Source organism: Harmonia axyridis, chromosome 6 (genome assembly GCF_914767665.1).
Source record: "Harmonia axyridis chromosome 6, icHarAxyr1.1, whole genome shotgun sequence".
Classification (NCBI taxonomy): Eukaryota; Metazoa; Arthropoda; class Insecta; order Coleoptera; family Coccinellidae; genus Harmonia; species Harmonia axyridis.
Genome location: NC_059506.1, coordinates 2,351,272 through 2,374,525, shown reverse-complemented (window position 1 = coordinate 2,374,525; position 23,254 = coordinate 2,351,272). Strand labels below are relative to the sequence as shown.

Below are 23,254 nucleotides of genomic sequence, written 5' to 3'. Positions count from 1 at the left end.
TTTAGAAGCAACAGTTCTGGACATGAGAGGGATTTACTACCACACCTTACTCATGCATTGCTTTAAACACAAGGATTCGTTGATATATCTCGATCACAGATATACAACACGTGGAATAGAAGACCAAAGAGTTCGGACGCAGAGAACTAAAAAAACTATCGGACAGCGTACATATACCTACATCATGCCTCGCATTTTCAATCTGCTGACGGATGAACTGAGATCTAAATTTTGTACATTGAACTCCTGCATACTATTCAGCAAGTATGTTGAGAACTATTTGAGAGGAACTGATAGAGCTAAAATTGCAGATATAATCAATCAGATATAACAGTATCCAACATCTATGGACCTGAAGTCGTATCTTGCTCATGAGGCTGCCTCAATGCTGCACTCGCAAAATTAGTGCGCAGATTTTAGGGAATATTCCCTCAGCACCAGAATTTTTTTTTCTTTTCCATTGCCATTTGAGTGACTCTTATTGCTGTATATGGACATTCTTTATTTTAATGTTGTTCCAGCATATATTTATTAAGTGTATTTTCTTTTGTACATTTTTCGGATGAATAAACATATAGTATTATTAATTGTGGAAACTTATTTATCCCATTAATTTATATAATCTGATGTATTGGGTATTTGATCTGTAGGGATCATATTTTACAGATCAAATACCCAAGACATCAGATTATATATCTATTATTATTATTAATAATAAAATAAATGTTATAATCAAGGCTTCAAATATTTATAAGGCATCCACTACTCACGTGCTCTACTGCATTCAAATGAATGAAGAATGAACTACTTCAATTGAATTCAGGTTTCAGATTCTTCTGCTGAGTTTCGACTTTATAAAACGCTCGAAAATTCCTTTTTTCTTTTCTTTAAGATGATTGAGTAAAGCAAACGGATGCTGCGGATCAACCATTATTTTAAATTCGAATGCGCCAACGACTAACACTTGTTAATGTGATATGAAAAATCATCGGTGAAATTCGATTAAATTGAAAACAATTGTTCAAATAAATTCTTTTAGGACTTCTAGGAGAAAATGGACTGCGTAGGTATGAAATATCTCTTATTCATTGCCATCATCACAAATCAAACTGTATACGATACATACCAATTTCATAAAAAGGTAATCAAATATGAAAAAAATATATACTGAATTACTGAATTTATTAACTTATGGTTACATCAGTTTAGGACGAACATGTGTTTTGTTGCGAATTCCAACATCTTCTACAAATAAATATGCAAATTGATTTTTTAAATTAATGGCTGATAAAATAATTGATAGAAACAACATTAATATATTGGTTAAATTGTTCAACGGAATATACAGGGTGAGTCAATAGTGCTCGATCGGTCGATAAGTCTTGGAAATTTTAGGCTAGGAGAATGATTCAATTTTGACAGTACTCAGCGCATAAGCTTAAATTATTTTTCACTCTAGAGCTGTTTTTTCAAAATCTACTCATAATCTCCAAGAAATACAGATTTCGAGCTACCCATTTGTCATCATTCATCTGTGGTACTTTTCAACGTAGGCCACTTTTATCGACAAATTTCATAGATATTATGGTCTAAAAAGTTCATATTTTGAAAACCTTTCTGAATAATGGTACGAATTTCCACGCGAATAGACCACTCAAAAATAATAATATCGATAAAATATACGCCAAATCAAAGAAATCATCATAATGTTTGGAAACATTCATTTTGAGAAAATGAAATGAAGACCACGTGCAATAACAGAAACATAGTCTGAACTGTCTCAAGCATACCGAAATGACTGGATATTTCAAGCTGAAAAATTCTTATCAATATTTGTCGCTCATATGATCTGCTCAGATGTCTGCAAACTATTTTAATAATTTCAATATGACTGAAGTGAGATACAGTTCGATTTTAAACAGTTTGCAGACATCTGAGGAGATCATTATGAGCGATAAATATTGATGAGATTGTTTCAGCTGAAAAAAACTCCTTAAGGTTGTAGACTACTTTGCGCTGAAACTGCAATTCCGCTAGATGGAGCTACCCGAAAATTTTTGGTAGATTTGTACCTGACACACCCATTCAATTTGAAGAACCGCCTGCTTGGTATTTATTGCCCCTAATAAAATCTCTACTCTCGATGAAGCCCAGCAAAGAGTAAATTTGTGTTTCTGTAAACTTTAGAAATTCAGTTCAGTTTAGATACAGTGGCGTATCCTAGGGGGGGATAAGGGGGATTTATACCCCCAGGAGGAATATCCATTATATGTAACAACCTTATATATCACAATATTATAATGAGTTAGCAAAATTCTTTGGAAAACTTCTTCAAAACAAGGAAAATTTGATTTTTTTTCCTTTATCCCCCCTCCAAGGCTTATGTTTGGGTACGCCACTGTTTAGGTATATGATACTAAATAAGAAAATCGCTGAAAATATTGTGAAGTTAGAAATGACAATGAACCACTGTCATGGACTTATTTTGAGTATGGATAATAGAAATAGCAATTTATTCGAATTGAGAAAAAATATATGATCATCTCTGGTTATATGATTTTGTTTCTTTCTTTGCCCGTGACGTGGTCTTCAATTCATTTTGTCAATATGAACGTGTCCAAATATTTTGATGATTTCTTTGATTTAGCTTATCTTTAAATGATATAATCAGAAGATATTGAGCAGAGTTGGACAATCTTATTCTTTTGAAACTGTATGCGTGGAAAGTTCCCTGCCAGCCAGGTGGCTGGGTTTTCAAAATGCGAAGCAACTATTCGTTTTAGGTGCAACAAGATACAGACTACCTGTAGAGAGATCCGTAAATATGCAGAAGACACGAAAACTATTCGATATTTCAATAAAGAAAAACTCTGAACCATTTTGCGATTTGATATTTAATTCATACCATAATATTCATGTTATTTGTCGAATAAAGTGGCCTACGTCAAAAAGTACCACAGATAAATGATATCAAGTGAACATTTCGAAATTAGAATATTATGAAGATTATGAGTAGGATATAATGAAGAGCATTTTCATTTGAAAAAACAGTGTGGTATTAAGCGCTGGGTACATTTCAACGAATTTCAATAAATAAATCCACATTTAGCAGGGGATTAGTTATCTTCAATAATCTACCTGAAAAGATCAAATATTGTAATAATTATAGAGAATTCAAAAAATGTTCAATGAGTTATATTTATGAAGAATTTAATTAAGTTAGTGGATCATATTTGTATTGTTTTCAATAGCCGAGTGCTAAATAAAGTTCATTATTATTATTATATCCGACTTTTGCCTATACGCGTAGGATTTATCCTCGCCGTCGGCTTCTCACTCCTCGCTAAGAGGAACATTCACTCAATCCCAGATATTTAAAATATCAGAAGGGTAGAGCTCGGTCGTGTCCGGTCCTTGTGGTCCCCCTGGTTGTCGTCGTACTTCTGGTCCTCTCACACGCGATCCTTGGACCTGTCCTTCGCTTCCTAGGAATTTTCTCACCGTCCTTGCAGTACCTAAAAGAACAGCTTTTTGCATTACATTACATATATACTCACTAAGCCCTAGTTGCTTGATATTTCTCTTGAGATTTTTGGGTACTATTCCTGTTGTTGAGATGATAATTGGAATAGTTCTCGTTGATATCATTCCCCACTGGCGCTTTATCTGAAATTCGAGGTCCCTATATTTTGAAATTTTTTTCGACCTCTTTTTAACGCAAGTTGTTGTTATTAGGTATTGCTACGTCGATGAGTATAGCTGCCTTTTGATGTTTATAATAATAATAATAATAATAATAATTGACTTTATTCCCACAAAACAAGATCAATACAAATAATTTTACAAAGAAAAAAATAACCTCAAAAATGTGAGAATAGGCGGAGTCCAGTGATGCACCTAAGTACATCTTCTGTTCAACTCAACCTGAACAAAATATAACAAATTTCATTGGTATAAAACAACCTAAGACGTCTAATTACATTAGAAAATTTATACATATATAATATTTACAATAACTCTCTCTCTCTCTCTCTCTCTCTTTCATTTGGTTAGGACTATTTAAATACACAATTCAGTCCTTCAAATTCGATTCTGCTCAAGTTGGTAATGAGAAAAAATACTGGACTTGAATTTTTGCAGGTTCAATATTTTTAGTTGAGAAGGAAGGGCATTGTACACAGAAGCGATGTTGTATGTGAAACACCTCTGGAAAAAAGTCGTCCTATGCGCCGGTGGTGTTATTAAACCTCTACTTCGTACATTTATATTGTGTACATGACTTCTGTAGATTATTTTTCGGTAGAGATATTTAGGTACTTTATTTACCAGGATTTTATGATAAAAACATGCAGCGTGATATTTACGGCGATAATCCATATTGAGCCAACTAATCTCTTTTAATTTATGCGATATTCTTTCGTATTTTCGGATACCATAAATGAAGCGCAGACATGAATTCTGAACCCTCTGAATTCTCAGTCTCTGAGCACTAGTGAGGCAATTGCCATAGACAACATCGGCGTAGTTGAAGGTTGATAGAACAAGAGAATCGCATAATAGTTTCTTCAATTTTTCCGGGATGAAATGGCGATTATTGTATATCGTTCTTAGTTTATACCGAGCACGTTGAATACAACTGGAAACATGTTTATCGAACCTTAAATTTGAATCCAATGTAAGTCCTAGATTTCGTTTGGCGTCTTCTATTTTCAGCAAATTATCTCCTATTTTTATTTTTATCATTTTCTTGATATCTTGAAAATGACTCCTTGGACCGAACAACATAACACAACACTTCTCTGGGTTTAGAAATAAATTGTGATCCAATGAGTACTTGCTCAATTCAGCGAGTTCGCGATTCATTGTTTCACATGTGTCATGAGCATTTTCCCTGTTGAATGACAAGTATACTTGAGTATCGTCAGCGTAATAATGTAGTTTTGATTTTTTAAAGCAGCAGTTTTGCCCTGAGGTATAAATGGCATATAAAGCGGGGCCTAAGATTGAGCCCTGCATTACGCCGGTTGTGGTTATCAGATCCTGCGATACGGTGTTATCGATTATTACCCTCTGTGATGTTCCCTCAAAGTAGCTTCTGAAGAACTGGACTGCGCCCTCGTCCTGTCGCGGAGTTTTCAGATCCAATGGAATTCAAACCGTCTTTGGTCTTTATATTTATCGCCTATTTATCTTTCTCAAGTTACGGAAAAGCTATTTTTTGCCATATGTCAATAAAAATAATACTCGGCAAGTTCATCCTTTCCTTCTTCCTATTCACAGTACTGCTAGGTTTGAAAGGGGACCACTTTATATGGCCATGCGTTTATTTAATTTGCTTCCTAAGCAATTACAGGTTGTTGAAGATATATCCTTGTTTAGAAGGCGCATTTACAATTTTATTTTGGATTGTGAACCTTATTCAGTTGATGAGTTTATTTCATTTTGTAGAAAATAAGCTCTTTTATGACTTGTCTCTATTTTATTCGTTTGCATTGATTTTGATGTTGTGAATAATTTTTGAGATCAATAAAAATATTATTATTATTATTATTATTATTATTATTATTATTATTATAGTGGAGCATTGCTAACAATACTGAACGATCCAAAGTATCAAAAGCTCGAGTGTAATCCAACAACACCAGCATGGTATACTGGTTATTGTCGGCTGCTCGAACTATATCATCTACGATATCAGATAGCGCAGTAGAGCAGCTGTGATCCTTACGAAATCCAGATTGCGTTTCTGGTAGTATGTTATTTGAGGTTATGTAGTTTAGAAGTTGTCCATTAATTACCTTCTCTAGGATTTTAGATAGGCATGGGAGAATGCTGATAGGTCTGAGATCTTTATACTCATTGGGCATGTTCACCTTAGGTTTCGGAATTAGAAGGGCTTTCTTCCATGATTTTGGATATATAGATTTTGTGATGCAGAAATTAATAGTATGAGTCAAATAAGGAAGGATGAAAGGACAGCATAGATGGATAGTATACATTCCTATTTCATCTAAACCGCATGCCTTGGATTTGATTTGGCTGATAATTTTGAGGATCTCAATTTCCGTTACAGTCTCGAATTTCAGTACAGAAGTCAAATTTTCTCTCTTGTTACTTGAATAATATGCAATTGTTTGATCTAAGTTTCTTGTGGTTTGAGGGATTGAGGAGATGAAATATTGATTGATTTCGTCAGGTTTTTTTAGGTTTTCTGGAATAGTTTTAAGATTATCCTCGCTGTCACCACAATAGTATTTCAAATCATGCCAGAAGTTATTAGATGTTGAAAATTTATTATCGAGAAATGCTTTTTTTTCTTTTTTGATTGTTGATGATGTTAAGTTCCTAAGTGATTTGTAATAAGCTCTATTAGTATCAGAACGGCATTTTTTATATTCACTAAGCGCTTTATTACGCATTTTTATCAGATTAATGACGTTCTTCAACCAAGGTTGCCTGTTACGTTTAGTTAGTCTTACTGTTCTTTTTGGTGCATGTAGATCCAATAAAATATTCAAACTCTCAGTTATAAAATCAACCTTCCTATCTATATCATTCATGTCATATATATTCCGCCATGGGATAGATTTTAGGTCTTGTTCAAATTGGCTGATATTAATATCACTCCAGTTCCTGATTTCTTTATATTTAATAGCTTTAGTTATACTAGGTATTTCTACCTCACAATAAATAAATTCATGATCCGAGAACTGGAATGGCAAAGTGTCACATTCGAATATCTTAATGTTATTAGAGATTATAATAAGATCTATTAAGGAGCTACTTTGTGTAGTTATTCTAGTGGGGTGTGGAACTATCTGAGAAAGATTCGCCGATTCCAACACAGAATTGAACTCCATAACTTCCTTCGATAGGGAATCCATGTAGTCTATATTGAAATCGCCAACGCAGCATATTCTATCACAAAGAGGTACAAAGGATGATAAGATGTCGTCAAATTCAACTAGAAAATCAGATTGTCTGTAATGAGGGGGTTTATAAATACATCCCAGAATGAATTCACTCTTGCCCATCTGAACCTTAATCCATATTTGCTCGAAGTGTTCATTACTTGTTAGTTCATTTTCCATCCGCGTGAATTTATAACCTTGTTTAATGAATAAGCCAACTCCTCCTCCCCTACTTTTTCTGTTCTGGAAAATACCGTGATATCCATAAACCCCTACATTCGTGTCTAATGAATTATCATTAAGCCATGTTTCAGATATGCCAATAAAATCAAAATTCTCAGAGTTCACGAATTGATCGAAGTCAGAAAGGTTTGGAGTAAGAGATCTAATATTAATGTGACCTATTCTTAAATTTTGAGCAGTTTTCATCGGGAATAGAGTTAGCAGAGTGTATTATAAGAATTTAAAGTAAACACTCATAAAAGAGTGATGAGTAAAACAAAAAAAAAGAAAAATTCAGAGAAAGAGGCACAAAGATTTCTCACTGAGTGCTACTAAAAGAAATTTATCAGAATTAATCGAAAACTTGAATGACTAGTTATTAGAAATGAGAGAGAGCTTTACAAAAAAAAAAAAAAAAAAAAACCTAATATAAAATATGAGCAATAGAGAAAACGAAAAGTATACGCTCACATAGATACCGCTCCGCCCTCAATTCACCAACTCTTCTAGCTGCTTTTCATCGGCGATCTGGATCTTTCGGTTGTTATGAAAGACTAGAATTCTTCCTCGATCGGTCCATGATTTGTTCTTGAATTTCTCTCTCACTTTCAGAAGGAGACTATAATTTTCAGTTGACAGCATTTCACACACCATTATATTTTTCCCTTTGAGTCGACTTTTATTATAGAATATTTCATCACGCCGCCACTGGGTGACGAAGTCAACTATCAAAGGTGATGGTCTGTTCTCTTCTTGTTTGTTGTTCTTTCTTTTCAGGCGATAACAGGAGGCGATTTCGTTTTTATCGATATTTACGCCCAGATTTTTATGAATCATACTTAACAAATCTTCCTTGATGTCTAATCTTCCATTATTTTCAGGAATTCCACGAAATAAGAGTTTCTTGTTGTTATTTCCATGCATGATCTTATTTATGTTACGTTCATTTTTACTCACTTTTGATTGAATAAGTAGTATATTTTCATTCATCCCCTTTATTTCAGCTCTGATTTCATATTCGAAGCTTTTCAATTTTTCCTCAAAAACTGATGGGCTAGATGATCCTGTTGCATTGTGGTCGATATAGTCCTTGCGTAATTTTTCGAGACCTTGCTGTAGTTTTGCTTCAATTTTAGTCATTCTTTCAGTAAGATCCGACGGTGTCTCATTCGATGGGTTTTTTCTTGTTCCTCCCATGTTCAATTCCAAAAAAGATTTACAAAAGATATCGAAACAAATTATGAAGAATTTTTCCAGAGCAGCGGCTCAATCTTATAGTACAAATATATTTAGCGGAGCTAGTTCGTCCCGTGTTTACGCTACGAAAGTCATATGACAATTATCAACTAGCAATATATCTGGCCTGTTGTGAGGGACTGTTTTATCAGTCAAAACTGTACGATCCCAGTACAGTTTATAGCGTTCGTTTTCCAGGATGGTCTCCGGTCGGTACTTGTAGTATGGTACTTTTTCAGATTGAATTAGTGTTAATTTAGTTGCCATTTCTTGGTGTAATATCTTTCCTACTGCATCGTGTCTCTCTTTATATTCATTTCCTGCAAACATCTGACATCCACCCGTGATATGTTGTATTGTCTCATTTGTTGGACACCCATATCGGCATCGATCGTCGGTAATAGTTCGATCCTTTATGATATGCCTGCAGTAATTTCTAGTTGAGATCACTTGATCTTGGATGGCTAAAAGAAAACCCTCTGTTTCTGGGTACATTGCACCTGATGTGAGCCAATAGTTCGACGCTTCAATGTCGACATAATCCTGGTTCACCTCGTTGAAATGTCTTCCATGCAGGGGCTTCTCTCTCCATCTATCCAATTTTTCTTGGTTTGTCTGGTGGTTGTATGAAAATTGCTCCTTGTGAAGTTGTAAAGGTGTTGATTCGTCTGCTTCACACAGTATTTTGTAGAACTCTGATGTACTTGCTTGATCTCTGAAGTATTCCCGTAGGCTTTCTATCTGCCCACTAGCAAGTTCCATGATGTCCGTAAGACCCCTGCCTCCTTTATTTCTCGGCAGTGTAGTCCTCTCAATGCTGCTTTTCGGATGGTGCTTGTTTGCTTTTGTCATCAACGTTCTCATTTTACGTTGCAAGTTTTCGATGTCTGTTTTGCTCCATGGAACTATACCGAATGAGTATGTTAGAATTGAACATGCATATGTGTTGATGGCTCTCGTCATGTTCCTGCTGTTGAGGTTTGTTTTTAAGATTTTTTTGGTTCTCCTAATGAACTCAGTCGTTAAGTCTTCCTTCATTCTTTGGTGGTTGATTCGTCGATTCTGTTTCATTCCAAGATATTTATAAAGATCATCCAACTTCATTGCTTCTATTTGCTGTCCATTTGCGAGAGTGATCGGTTCATCTTGTATTCTTCCTCTCACTACGCTGAGAGTACGACATTTGTCCAAACCGAATTCCATACCTACATCTTTCGAAAAATGTTCCACTAGTTTGACCATAATTTCTAGGTGGTTCTTATTGCCTGTTATCAGTTTCAAATCATCCATGTACAGCAAATGATTGAGGGTGGTAGTATTATTATTTCCTTTAATGTTGAAACCCTTTTCAGTAGCGTTTAGCTGTTTAGAGAGTGGGTTCAGCGCCAAGCAGAACCATAAAGGGCTCATGGAGTCACCTTGGAAAATTCCCCTCTTAATTGGAATCAGTTTGGTTTTTATGTTTGCCGTGGAAAGCTCGATGTTCGTTTTCCAATTGTCCATTGCAAGCTTTAGAAAATTGGTTATAATTGGATCGATCTTGTATATCTCCAAAATTTTCTTCAGCCAGCCATGTGGAAGTGAGTCGAAAGCCTTCTTATAATCAAAATAAGTCATGAAAAGGTTTCTATGTTTCTTGAAGGCTTGGTTGCATATGATGGAATCTATTACCAGCTGTTCCTTCGATCCTTGTGCATTCTTGGAACATCCTTTCTGCTGTGTTGTTATTATTTTATTTTTCTCGCAATGTTTGTAGATACGAGATGCTAAACATGATGTGATGATTTTGTATATTGTTGGTAGGCATGTTATAGGTCTATATTTTGATGGATCCATAGTGTTTTGAAAATCCTTCGGTATTAGGTAAGTGATACCTGTTGTTAAAAATGTTGGCATTTCTGTTGGATTATGTATTATGTTATTTATGTATTCGACTAGCCTGCCGTGCAGACACCAAAACTTCTTCAACCAGAAGTTGTGAATTCCATCTGGGCCTGGAGATTTCCAATTGTGAGTGTTCTTCAATATTTCCTGTAGTTCTTCAGACGTTATTACACTATGTGGCATATTTTCTATGGTCTCACATGATTTCTCCTCTCTTCTTATCCAATGCGCTTTGGAGTTAAAAGGAGTTGGTGTTGACAGTTGATCGGTCCAAAAACTCTCCATATCTTCGGCGCTTGGAGGACTCACTAATTTAGTTGACGTTTGTTCATTAAGCATTCTATAAAAGTTCTTTTCGGAGTTTTCAAAAATCATATTGTCATGTTTTCGTTTATAGCTCTCATTGTATCTTCTCAGTCGTTCAGAGTATACACTTAATTTTTGTTTGAGTGTATCTAGAGTTTCTTGAGCACTTTCATTGTTGGCGTCGTAGTTTGCATGTCGCCTATGGCGATCCATAATTGCATCCACTATTTTCTGTAGTTTTATCGACGGAGAACCTTTTTCAAATTGTGTTAACCGTCCTATATCTTGTCGGAGGCTATGTACTTTTGCTTCTAGCCTATTTTGCCAATGTGGTTTGTTATGCTGTTTTTTCTGTGCTGGTTGCTCACTTCTAGGTTTTGGCTTCACACCGAGCACTGCTGATATTGTAGAGGCTGCACAGTAGGTAATAAGATGCAATGACTCTACGTTTTGGTCATTCGAAAAAAACGGTGGAATTATCTCTTTGTTCATTATGTGCAGAATATGTGAGAGTTTTTTCGATGTCTTCAGTCTAGGAAGAATTGGTCGTTTAAGAGGATCAGTACCCTCGAATTCTATAAAATATCTATTCATTGTAACAGATAATTGCTCTAATAGATCTCTTCGACTTTCTTCTCGGTTTTCCATAGTCGCAGTTTGTATATTCCGCCATTGCTCATCTCTTGCTAGTGCCAAATCTCCGCTGTTTTGTTCCTCAGTATTAATTTGTGCATTGATGTTGTGTTGGTTTTCAGCACAATCGTAGTTTTCTTCAATTGTCACTTCGTTGTTAGTGGGGTTCCTATTCTGTAGCCTCAGTTGGACTTCATTTTTTATTGTGTTAAGTCTCTCATCGGGTACAAGTTTATTTCTCAATATGACCCGGTATTGGTCGGCTACTCTTTGTTCAGAAACTTGAAGTTCGGGATAGTTTCTGTGGAATTCTGCAAACAGCTTTTGCCGGTAGCCTATTTTATCCTCTTCCATATTAGTTACTTCATAGTATATGCGCATGATCGTTTCATTTATCGAACTTGTCCATTTCATGCGTCTTCTTGGTAGACCTGCTTGGGTGAGTGCTGGTTGGGGATCCTGCACAGCACCTTCAGCAGTCGGAGAAACTCGTGTTATTCTTCTCCTAGAATGTTGAGATTGTGGAGGCGTAGCATTTTGATCGACAGACGCCCGTCTCCTTAGCACTCTGTCACCGACGTCCCGCATACTGTCATGTCCAGCGCCGGCTCCAGACACGCCCTGACGAACCTCAGGCAGCGGCTCTATATTTCGATTCCTTAAATTCACCATCATTCATGGGTTCCTCCGTGTCGTGGGGGAGACGGCCTTTGATCGCTTTTTACGATCCGCGGAGCTACGGTGGGAGAATTCTTGAGCTGCTTTCCACACGGCTTCGTCCGTTACCCTGGACAGGGACCCTTCGACAGGTTACAGCTTCCCGGGTCAGGGAGCTCCTGGAATCTGCGGTGGGCAGGAGTCGATTCAACTCTTCTGATAGGTGAATCGCTAGGGATTTCCTACCGCTACCCATTTAAATTATATTATTATCCGACTTTTGCCTATACGCGTAGGATTTCTCCTCGCCGTCGGCTTCTCACTCCTCGCTAAGAGGAACATTCACTCAATCCCAGATATTTAAAATATCAGAAGGGCAGAGCTCGGTCGTGTCCGGTCGTTGTGGTCCCCCTGGTTCTCGTCGAACTTCCGGTCCTCTCACACGTGATCCTTGGACCTGTCCTTCGCTTCCTAGGAATTTTCTCACCGTCCTTGCAGTACCTAAAAGAACAGCTTTTTGCATTATATTACATATATACTCACTAAGACCTAGTTGCTTGATATTTCTCTTGAGATTTTTGGGTACTATTCCTGTTGTTGAGATGATAATTGGAATAGTTCTCGTTGATATCATTCCCCACTGGCGCTTTATCTGAAATTCGAGGTCCCTATATTTTGAAATTTTTTCGACCTCTTTTTGACGCATGTTGTTGTTATTGGGTATTGCTACGTCGATGAGTATTGCTGCCTTTTGATGTTTATCAACTAGCAATATATCTGGCCTGTTGTGAGGGACTGTTTTATCAGTCAAAACTGTACGATCCCAGTACAGTTTATAGCGTTCGTTTTCCAGGATGGTTTCCGGTCGGTATTTGTAGTATGGCACTTTTTCAGAATGAATTAGTGTTAATTTAGTTGCCATTTCTTGGTGTAGAATCTTTCCTACTGCATCGTGTCTCTCTTTATATTCATTTCCTGCAAACATTTGACATCCTCCCGTGATATGTTGGATTGTCTCATTCGTTGGACACCCATAACGGCATTATTATTATTATTATTATTATTATTATTATAACTAACGTTAGATCAATGTTGCTCATAGATCTACCTTGTAGGTAGATCAATATTGCCTCTAGATTTACCCTGTAGGTAGATTAATAAAGCTCATATATTTACATTGCCCATAGATCTACAATGCCCATAGATCCACATTACCCATAGATCCACATTGCCCATAGATCTGCATTCTCGATAGATGCGCGTTGCCGGTAAATCTACATTTCGCATTGATCGAGTGGAACACACAAATCTATTAGAATTTCTGAAGCCAAATAGGACAACAAATGAAATCATCATATCAGACACCTCGATTGTAACTAGCTAGCAAATATCAAAACAGAATCGAACATGAACAAGTTCATGTTGAAATTCAGAAAGGAGTCAGGCAGGATTGCTTCTCTCACCTGTCCTGTTACATATATTCTCTGAGGAAATTTTCAAAGCAGCACTGAATACTGAACAACATGATATGCTGACGACACGTTCCTATTTACAGACAGTGAGGAATCCTTACAGGAGATGATAGATGCTATTTTATCTGAGAAGGCGGACGAGAATTTGGAATATTGATAAATCCAAAGAATACAAAGGTCATGGAAACACCGAGAATATAACAACCAACATGGTTCTAAAAGGCCGGTGCTTAGAATAAGTGCACAAAATCAAACAATGTGAATGCAGTTAGAAAGAGGTATCAACATCTAATAAGAGGCGGAAAACTAACTTATTCGGACACGTGTTGAGAATTGATCGGTATCAATTTCTCCAGTTCATTATAAATGGCGAAATAAGGGGAAAACGAGTATACAATAAAGAGTATAAGAGACTGAACAGAAATAAATGCCCGCATGGCAAGGTTGTCGCCAATCTCCACTAGAAGAGGCACTAAAAAAGAAGCTGGAACTCAAACCTCAAAACAGATCGCCGTAGTAAGAATGTAATGAATCAAGTAATCTTTAGAATTGAATAATTTTGATTACATCACATTTACCTACATAGGTAGCCCGCTTTGGGAATCATTTCATTTGTTTTTTTGTAATATAAGGACATAATTAGGTACATACTGGGCCTTTAACAGGTTTGCATGGTATGATGATGAATGTCAAACTTTTCATATGAAGACTTGGGTGCTTTTTTATATTGTTCATGAATATCATTTTATTGGAACATTTGACTTTTATATTTTTTACGTGACTCCCATATTTTTTTGTTATATTATAGATTTCATATGGCATTCACCATTATGAATACCTCTCACACCTTTTCTCTCAATAAAAATGAAACCTACTTCGTACATAGACCCAATTTTTGACGTTTATCTACGGCCTTTTTCCGAGTGTTATATTTTTCCCATTTGGGGGATAATAATCCAATAAATTCAATAGCAAAATGGCATCCCCCGGGTTCATTCTTCTGGGCAGTTGAGATTTATCGTTTATCGAGCCACAAATGGCTATTTCTGCTGCACCAGATAAGTCATTTTGCCGTTTCTATCGACCGGGATTAATCATGCAACAAAAGACGGCAAAAAATGCAGCAGCTGTTGTTCGCACTTCCATATGGCTGGCGGCATCCGCATCGATTCATACAATTTTCCACGAAACAAAAACTGAATTTCAATCGGGATTTGTTCAGCCCTCCCAATTGCAAAAATAGAAAACACAATTGCAACGTCAGCTTGAATTATCTCCAGTGCCGTTAGAGTTATAACACCCAGAGGGGATAATTTCGTCAACTTGATTATTGGGAAACGACCACAGTCGTAACATATTCTCTCATCAGTGGTTGATAATAATTTTTCAATTATTGTTGTTCCGTCTATTAAGGGTCGCTCCACGGCAAGTTACCACATTATAAATTGCTTTTAAAAAAGTAAAGTAGTTTAATTCGCTGTGTACTACCTACACGTAGAGTTCAAGGATACTCAACACACAATTTTTTTATAAGGGGTTTTTTTTTAGAGCTATAGAACTTTAAATTGCAATAAAACAATGATGTATTATTCGATTGACATGAATTTTATTTATCCACAAGATAATCTTGTTGCATTTTATTTTAAATATGATTTCTGGCATATCACCTGGCTAGCTCGGATGTAGTCCAATTTGGACGTCCAATTTTCGATTACTTTTTCCAACATTTGTGGCCGTATATCGGCAATAACACGGCGAATGTTGTCTTCCAAATGGTCAAGGGTTTGTGGCTTATCCGCATAGACCAATGACTTCACATAGCCCCACAGAAAGTAGTCTAGCCGTGTTAAATCACAAGACCTTGGAGGCCAATTCACAGGTCCAAAACGTGAAATTAGGAGGTCACCAAACGGAGGTCTTTCAATAAAGCGATTGTGGCACGAGCTGTGCGACATGTTGCGCCGTCTTGTTGGAAGCACAGCTCCTGGACATCATGGTTGTTCAATTCAGGAATGAAAAAGTAAGTAAAAAGTAAAGCGCACCAAATAGTCAGTTTTTCTGGATGTAACGGTGTTTCCACATACACTTGAGGATTAGCTTCACTCCAAATGCGGCAGTTTTGTTTGTTGACGTAGCCATTCAACCAGAAGTGCACTTCATCGCTAAACAAAATAAAATGGACGTAGTGCGCGATACGTATTCCGCACAGAACCATTATTTTCGAAATGAAATTGCACTATTTGCAAGCGTTGTTCAGGCATCTATTCGTGATGAATTGCCGATCCAAACTGAAAATGAATCACATGACAGCTGTTAAATCGGTTGTCATCTTGAGCAGTAATGCTAACTTAAAGTTATATACCTCGAAAAAAAACACCCGTTACTTTCTTTGATTTCAAACTGAAAGGTTTTCTGAAGAAAGTTTTCATTTCGAAAGAGCTGTCACTTTTGAAGCTGTCATCTTTTAACATTTTCAAAGTAAAAACTGCTTCTCTACTAAAAATGGAACAATATACGATACAACATCGCATTGAAATTGTTAAAATTTACTACAAAAATAGAGAAAATTCTGCAGTAATGCAAAACTAAAGCACTTTTGGGTCGTTGTAAAACACCTTCTGGCAGGCAATAGTGACTCTGCATATGTTAAGAAATGAAAAAACTGAGAAAATAGCTACTGTGGTCCGTAGTGTCAACGTGAACCCAGGTTTGTCCAATCCCACACCGAAATAGGAAAAGCTTGTAAGGGACAACCTTCATTTGCAATAAGACGGCACCTATGTGCCAAACAAGCAATGAAATAATAGCAATTTTGCAAGACAAAAGATACCGGGTGCGAAAAGAAGATCACAATTGGCCACCAAGATTTTGAGATTTAACATCTTCAGACATTCTTTGGGTTCACGAGATAGATAAGGTCTATATACCAATACTGAACAATTGATCCACGACCTCAAAGGTGGAATTCGTGAAGTTATCGAGGACATACAGCCGCCAAAGAGTGAATCGGTCCATGAGATTTTCATTCATGGAGACCATTTGGCTGATTTCATTTTCCATCAATAATACCATTTCTTCTGATTTCTTTCACAAAATACTCGTTTTTTAACAAGAACTCAATTTCAAGAATCGAAATAAAACCTCATATTAGAAAACCGATTATAGAAAATATTATTCGAATATAATTTTCCTAGCGTTTCGAAAGTATTACTTTCCATACGCATTGATTTATTTGGATTCGATATTGAGAATGTATTAGAAGATATCCTAGGAAGATCTGAAAGAAAACTTAATACGAATTTGAAATTATCCATTTTTATTATCTTCAGTATTAACTTCAATCTACAGTTCAATATCGGAACTATAGAATGAATTTTTCATATTTCATTTTAATTTTTTTTACAACCTATAGCCAAAAAATCTCCCTCCCTTCCCCACTGTCGCCTACTAATCCGTTCGATGTTCAGCCAACCTTTTCCCCCAAAACAAAATCCTGGTTGCGCCATTGTCTTATGATAGTTTGATCATTCAATCAAGTGTAAAATCATTTAATGATAGAGATGTGTAGAATGAAATGATATTAATGTTAGTTTAGTTTATCATAACGAATCTTTGTCGGTTATGCGGGAACAGGAATAGGAATTCCCAATTTGAATAATTGATTATAAATATTCCATAATACAAACAGTGACCTTGAAAATTCCGATTTGCTTAGAAACTCATTCAACAATGTTGGTGGATGGAGTTGGAATGAATATCATTTATTTTTTTTTTATAGCTAGCCGAACTATATAGATGAACTGACTAAAACTATGTAGGAACAAATTATAAAACTCAGCCAACATTAAAAAAAAAAGAAACTTCGTCCACTGAATCGATATCCAATGCCTCTGTGCCCAGTCTATTTTCAATAACCCCTTTTGTGGGCATTTTGCTTCTCGACTTGAGCTTTTCACTTTTCCGAGTATGGATTTGACACCACTGGAAATTCTTGAAGGGTCACTTAAGAGGATTTCCCTTTTTATGTCTAGTCAATCCTCCATCCAAGTTATATTCAGAGCCAGACAGGAAAATATCTAGAGCCAGTCTGCCATATGCGGTGGCTTTCACCTTTTTTTTCTCGTCCCCAGCTGCTCATTTTCACATTCATTTATTTTCATTATGGATTTTCCAGTCGAGTGCCGTGCTCTCTTCTATTTTGAACTATGAATTTATGTTATATCCAACCATGTGAATGTGGTCGTTTAGTTGGCAAGAGTAAAAATGTGTAACATTATTCAATCCTGTAATGGTTCTGTTAAATATTCAGAGAGTGAAAAATTAAATGATACTTTACAAGAAGGAAATTATTTTAACGTCACAACATATATTTAAGATAAAAAGGATACAAAAGCTTATGATTTTATTATCACCTCGTTATTTTTGTTTCTAGTCTTCGGAACTAGGTAAACGTAAGGGTGTTTCGCGAATTTTATATGCTTATTCTTTGTTCTTCCAACAGAATTTCCATTATCTAGATGAAATATAAAATTGGATATTATTCATAGTTGATTGGAGTGCCATAATCAAGTCTTTTTGTTATATCTAGAGTAGAGGATGTTACATGGTTATAAAGGTTTTTTCAATAGGAAGTTTCAGTTTGATATTAAAAGAAACAAGTATATTTCAAGAGAAATCAATTGATGTTTATTTCATTGTGAATGTGAAGAGGAAGGTATACCATTAACAATAATGGAGAAATATCAGACAAATGGGCGCCATGATCAATTTGTACATTTGTGGCTATATGTCCTCGATTTCACGAATTCCATCTTTAAGATCCTAAATGGATTGTGAAGCATTGGGATAGGCCTCATTTTTAATGTAGCCCCAAAAAATGAAAGTCTAAAAGTGTTAAATCACAAGATCTCGGTGTGATCACCTCATCGAGAAAAAACTCGGCCAGAAAACTTCTCTTGCAACATTGTTTCGTTGCTTGTTTATCACGTAGCGACGTCTTGATGGAAATAAACATTGTCCACATCAATATATTCCAATTCGGGTCATGAAAAAGCTCGGTAGCGCAATCCATTCAGTGTAACTTGTGCAGCAGCCTCATTTTCATTACACCACCAGCCCAAAAACCGCACCGAACAGTGATAAACAGTTGAGGATGGTGAGGCATTCCAAAAATCATTCTTGAACTTTCCCAGACACAAATGCGACAATTCTGCTTAGTACAGTAGTCTTTGAGGTAAAAATGGGTCTCATCACTGAAAATAATTTTTCGATAAAACCCCGGATCATTTTGTTGCATTTCAAGACCCCAATCAGCGAAGACCCAACGTTGTTTATGATCGACCGACTTTAGTTTTTGTGTTAACTGAACGTTAGAAGCCTCAAGACCTAAGTCTATATGTAAAATAAGGTGTAATATTGTTAGTCAAATGCCTCATTCCCAAGACCGACATAGGAATCGACAACCTGGGTTTTCGCCAACACTACGGGCTGCAGTAGCAGTATTCGCTGTTGTTTTTTAGTGACACAAACACTTTCGATTCTTCACATCACTAACTTGTTCTAATAGCTCAAAATTTTTCACTTGGTTCACTATTGCCTGTCAAGAAGGTGTTCCACGAGGACTGTGAATTGTGACTGCAAAATTTCCATCATTTTGTAGTGAATTTTAACATTTCAATTGCAAAATTTATAATTCTCTGCCAGAAGTGGCGATGGGACACAGTAACAAAGCCTACACAGAACCCATTTGGTTCTCCTAACCTGTATAAGCTCTAATCTTCTCAGAGCTTTCACAGAGGTTCAAAAGAGTCGGGATAGAAACCATTGAAAAAATAAACATAAAATATTAGTAGCACTTGAAGTTACATTTCAAATATTATATGAATTTCCGACAACTTGAATTTCGGGGAAATATTTTTTCTATGGTGATTCGAAAGTTTCATCATTGAGAATGATGAATCAGGAATCATCAACAATCATTGTAGTTACTAGCTTAAAGTTGTGTCGAATTTGAGTTATCATTAATATTATTGAGTATGTAATACTTCTAACGTCAATATCAATAAATAATATTTATAACTCTCTTAACCACATATTTTCATTTCAGATTTCTTCCATCAATCACATACTGCTACTTCATTTGGGTATACTTAACATCGTGTTGGGTTTGCTCTTCCTCATTTTCTCCGTGCCAAGCTTTACAGTCGACAACTGGATCAGTTCAGGACCTTTCTGTAAATTTTATGGGTTTTTCTTCACCCTGTTGCATCCTCTGGTGGTCTGGACAATATGTGGACTTAACTGCGACAGATATTACGCCATCGCTTCACCCTTACATTATGGACATATCGTGAGCAAAAAAAAAGTAAGTTTTCTGATTACGCCTTTCATATTGCCCATAAATATCAAAAAGCATTCACAAATTATTCATCATAATCTAAAATTCTTCTGTCACGGGGTGCGTAATCGAACTCCTCCGAAACGGCTCGACCGATTTTCGTGATCCTTAGCGAGGATATTAGTCAGGGGGGAGAATCGGACAACATCTATTTTTCATCCCCCTAAATGTTAAGGGTGGTCCACCCCTTAATTTTTTTTTTATTTTTCAGACAAAATTTTTTGTTTTTATTTTTTTATGATACATCATACAAAAATACATGCCACCCTAAATTTTCACCCCTCTACGATCAACCCTTATTTTTTATTTGGTAATATATAAAATTCTTCTGTCACGAGGTGCGTAATCGAACTCCTCCGAAACGGCTTGACCGATTTTCGTGATCCTTAGCGAGGATATTAGACAGGGGGGAGAATCGGACAACATCTATTTTTCATCCCCCTAAATGTTAGGGGTGGTCCACCCCTTAATTTTTTTTTTTTATTTTTCAGACAAAATTTTTTGTTTTTATTTTTTTTAGATATATAATACAAAAATACATGCAACCCTAAATTTTCACCCCTCTACGATCAACCCTTATTTTTTATTTGGTAATTAAAAAGTTTAATTTTTTCTGCAAGAATTTTTTTTTATTTTGTCATGACTTATAATGAAAAATCTCATATGACTCTCAATTTTTCACCCCCCTACGTTCAACCCTCATTTTATATTTGTTAATTATAAGCTTTAATTTTTTGGCAAAAATTTTTTTTTATTCTATCATGACTTTAAATGAAAAATCTCATATTACTCTCAATTTTCACCCCTCTACGATCAACCCCTATTTTTAACTTTAATTTTTTGGCAAAAATTTTTTTTTATTCTGTCGACTTAAAAAAAAAATCTGATTATACTCTCAATTTTTCAACCCTCTACGATTAACCCTTTTTTTTATTTGTTAATTATACACTTCGATTTTTTTGGTAAGAATTATTTTTAATTTGTCATGACAGAATAAAAAATTTCATATATATATATATATATAAATGAATCCCTTTTTCCCTTTTTCATGGCATCACGCGTGAATGGCTGGACCGATTTCACTAATTCTTTTTTTGTTGTATTTGTTATTATTAGGAGAAGGTTCTTATTTGAGAAAAAATTACGAAAGTTGCATAATTCACGTAGTTGACATTGAAACAAAGAAACGTAGTTGACATTGAAACAAAGAAACGTAGTTTATAATGTTTATATACTCTTTGCAAATACATCGGTCAGAGCCGCCTCGGTGGCGTGGTCGACAGAGATCTCGACTGAGGCATCGAAAGTCCGGGTTCGAATCCCGTTGAGGGCATGGATGTTTAGTTCAAGTCTTTGAGAAAAAATAAACGTTGTATGTTGACATAAGGATAAATGCGAGTGTGAATTATATGTAATATATCTGGGAAAATTAGGAGAAATTCCACAAAGTTGTGACTGTGTACATAACCAAAGGTTGAGCCCAACAAGCGAGAAAGAATGAATGAATGAATATTGGTCGGGGTTGGTCTGTGGTCGGAGTTATAATAACAAGATACCTACGTAATTCATTTATCATTTCTTAGTGTATTCTTCACATTGGTTTCTACAGGATATTTTGTAGTGTGTGTTTAGGGCATGGATGTTAAGTGGTTGTTCAAGTCTTTGAGAAAAAAATAAAAATTGTATGTTGACATAAGGAGGAATGCGAGTGTGAATTATATGTAATACAGGTGGAAAAATTAGGAGAAATTCCACAAAGTTGTGACTGTGTACATAACCAAAGGTTGAGTTGGTCTGTGGTCGGAGTTATAATGACAAGATACTTACCTACATAATTCATTTACCACTTAGTGTATTCTTCACATTGGTTTCTACAGGATAATTTGTAGTGTGTGTTTTTTCTGAAGTGTTTGTTCAACAACGTTTGTCAAATTAATATAGTGTTGGAAAGTTTTGACCATTTGACCATTTTCATACTTTCACAAAAAATAGGTACTATAGTTATTTTCAGTTGAATTTTCGTTTCTAAAAATGCCGGCAATTAGACGTACAAACTTAAGTCGCAGAACTCCTAATGCTGCAAGTCAAAGAAATACAAGAGCAAGTCAAGCTGATGAGCAACGTGAAACGCGGAATGAAGTTGAACGGAATCGATGGAACCGGAACCAACAAAATAGAAGTGTTGCGTTGAACCCCTATAGAGCTGCATTTAATTATAACAAAGAAATCGACTACAGTACACTGCATATCGTTGCTATTGGACCAATGAACGTTGTTTGTCAATATTGCAAGGCATTTAAGTTTAAAAATGAAGCCCTGCATTGTGTTGCTCGAACTTAATGAAGAAATTAACTTAATTCAGATGAAAAGGTAACAGATATTTCTTGATTATAGGGCGGTACGAAGTTTGCCGGGTCAGCTAGTTATGAATGTATATAAAAAAGAACTCGTGGATGCCAGACTCAGATGATAATATGTAATGAAAGTTTCAATAATCAATGTCCCTAATACAGTCTAGTAGGCCACTCACTGAAGCAAATTTGATTATGACTTTGGCTGGTAGCGTTATACTTACCTATATGTTGAAAGTGCATCAAATTGGGACTCCATCGCATCGTAAGTCAAAAGTATGAAATCTGGAATTTATATAAATTTCAGATTCCATCAAACTTGACAAATTTTATTGTGGTTATTTTACATCATTAGTATATAGAAGCTTAAATTCACACGTTACTTGGACAACTATCAAACCAATAGATGTTATCTCAATTGACAGTCACTTTCCACAGCCAGTTATATACCGTGATTAATTATCTCCTCCTCTTTCATAGAATATCCACATCAAATGAAGCGGATAATTACTCATTCGAAAAAAAAAATTGTTTTGCATAAACTTAAAAGGATACCGCACACTTTATTAGGGAAATTGGCAACCTGTCGAATAGGGATGTTGCCTATATTTTGAAATTGCTTTCAATTTGTAGATAAGCCCTATATGAACACGAAAAAAAAAATATTTTCATGGAAAAATATAGAAAGTACCAATAAAAAATACGTAAATAAAAAAGTTTTCAAAATTCTCGCTGAAACGATGCATTTTGTCGCGGTATTATGGTGACGTCACTGCATAATAGAATCACCACCATATACAAACTAACTAGTTCATCTATGGTCACCATGTGCTAACCATCTGTCAAACTGAATTAATATCAGCTAATATTGATAGTCAAGTCGGTTTGATTTAAGATGTCAAAAAACATGGTGTATGCACTCGTCAATTTTTGAATGCAATGACAATCGAACAAATTGAGAATATTAGTTTTATTTCGTGGCGGCGCCGCAATGTCATACATTAATTGAAACCCGATCCTGGTCAATCAAAAACGAGGTGTAATCGAGTATGATCGTGCAAAGTCGTGAAACAAAACACAACACGTTTAATTAATTCAAATATTTGAAATATAGAAAAAAATCAAGAATTCCTCACACAGGTCTCAACTAAAATGAAAGATACATAGGTACAAAATGTCACAAAT

General features: G+C 35.7%; 1 protein-coding gene across 1 annotated transcript in view; it reads left to right on the top strand.

Moving 5' to 3' along the window:
* LOC123682573 overlaps positions 1 to 23,254 on the top strand; it is a 386,250-nt gene that overhangs the window by 342,641 nt on the left and 20,355 nt on the right. Inside the window, exon 5 of the mRNA XM_045621284.1 lies at positions 19,428 to 19,685. Within this exon, the coding sequence (XP_045477240.1) occupies positions 19,428 to 19,685 (258 nt within the window). The remainder of the gene's footprint in view (positions 1 to 19,427; positions 19,686 to 23,254) is intronic.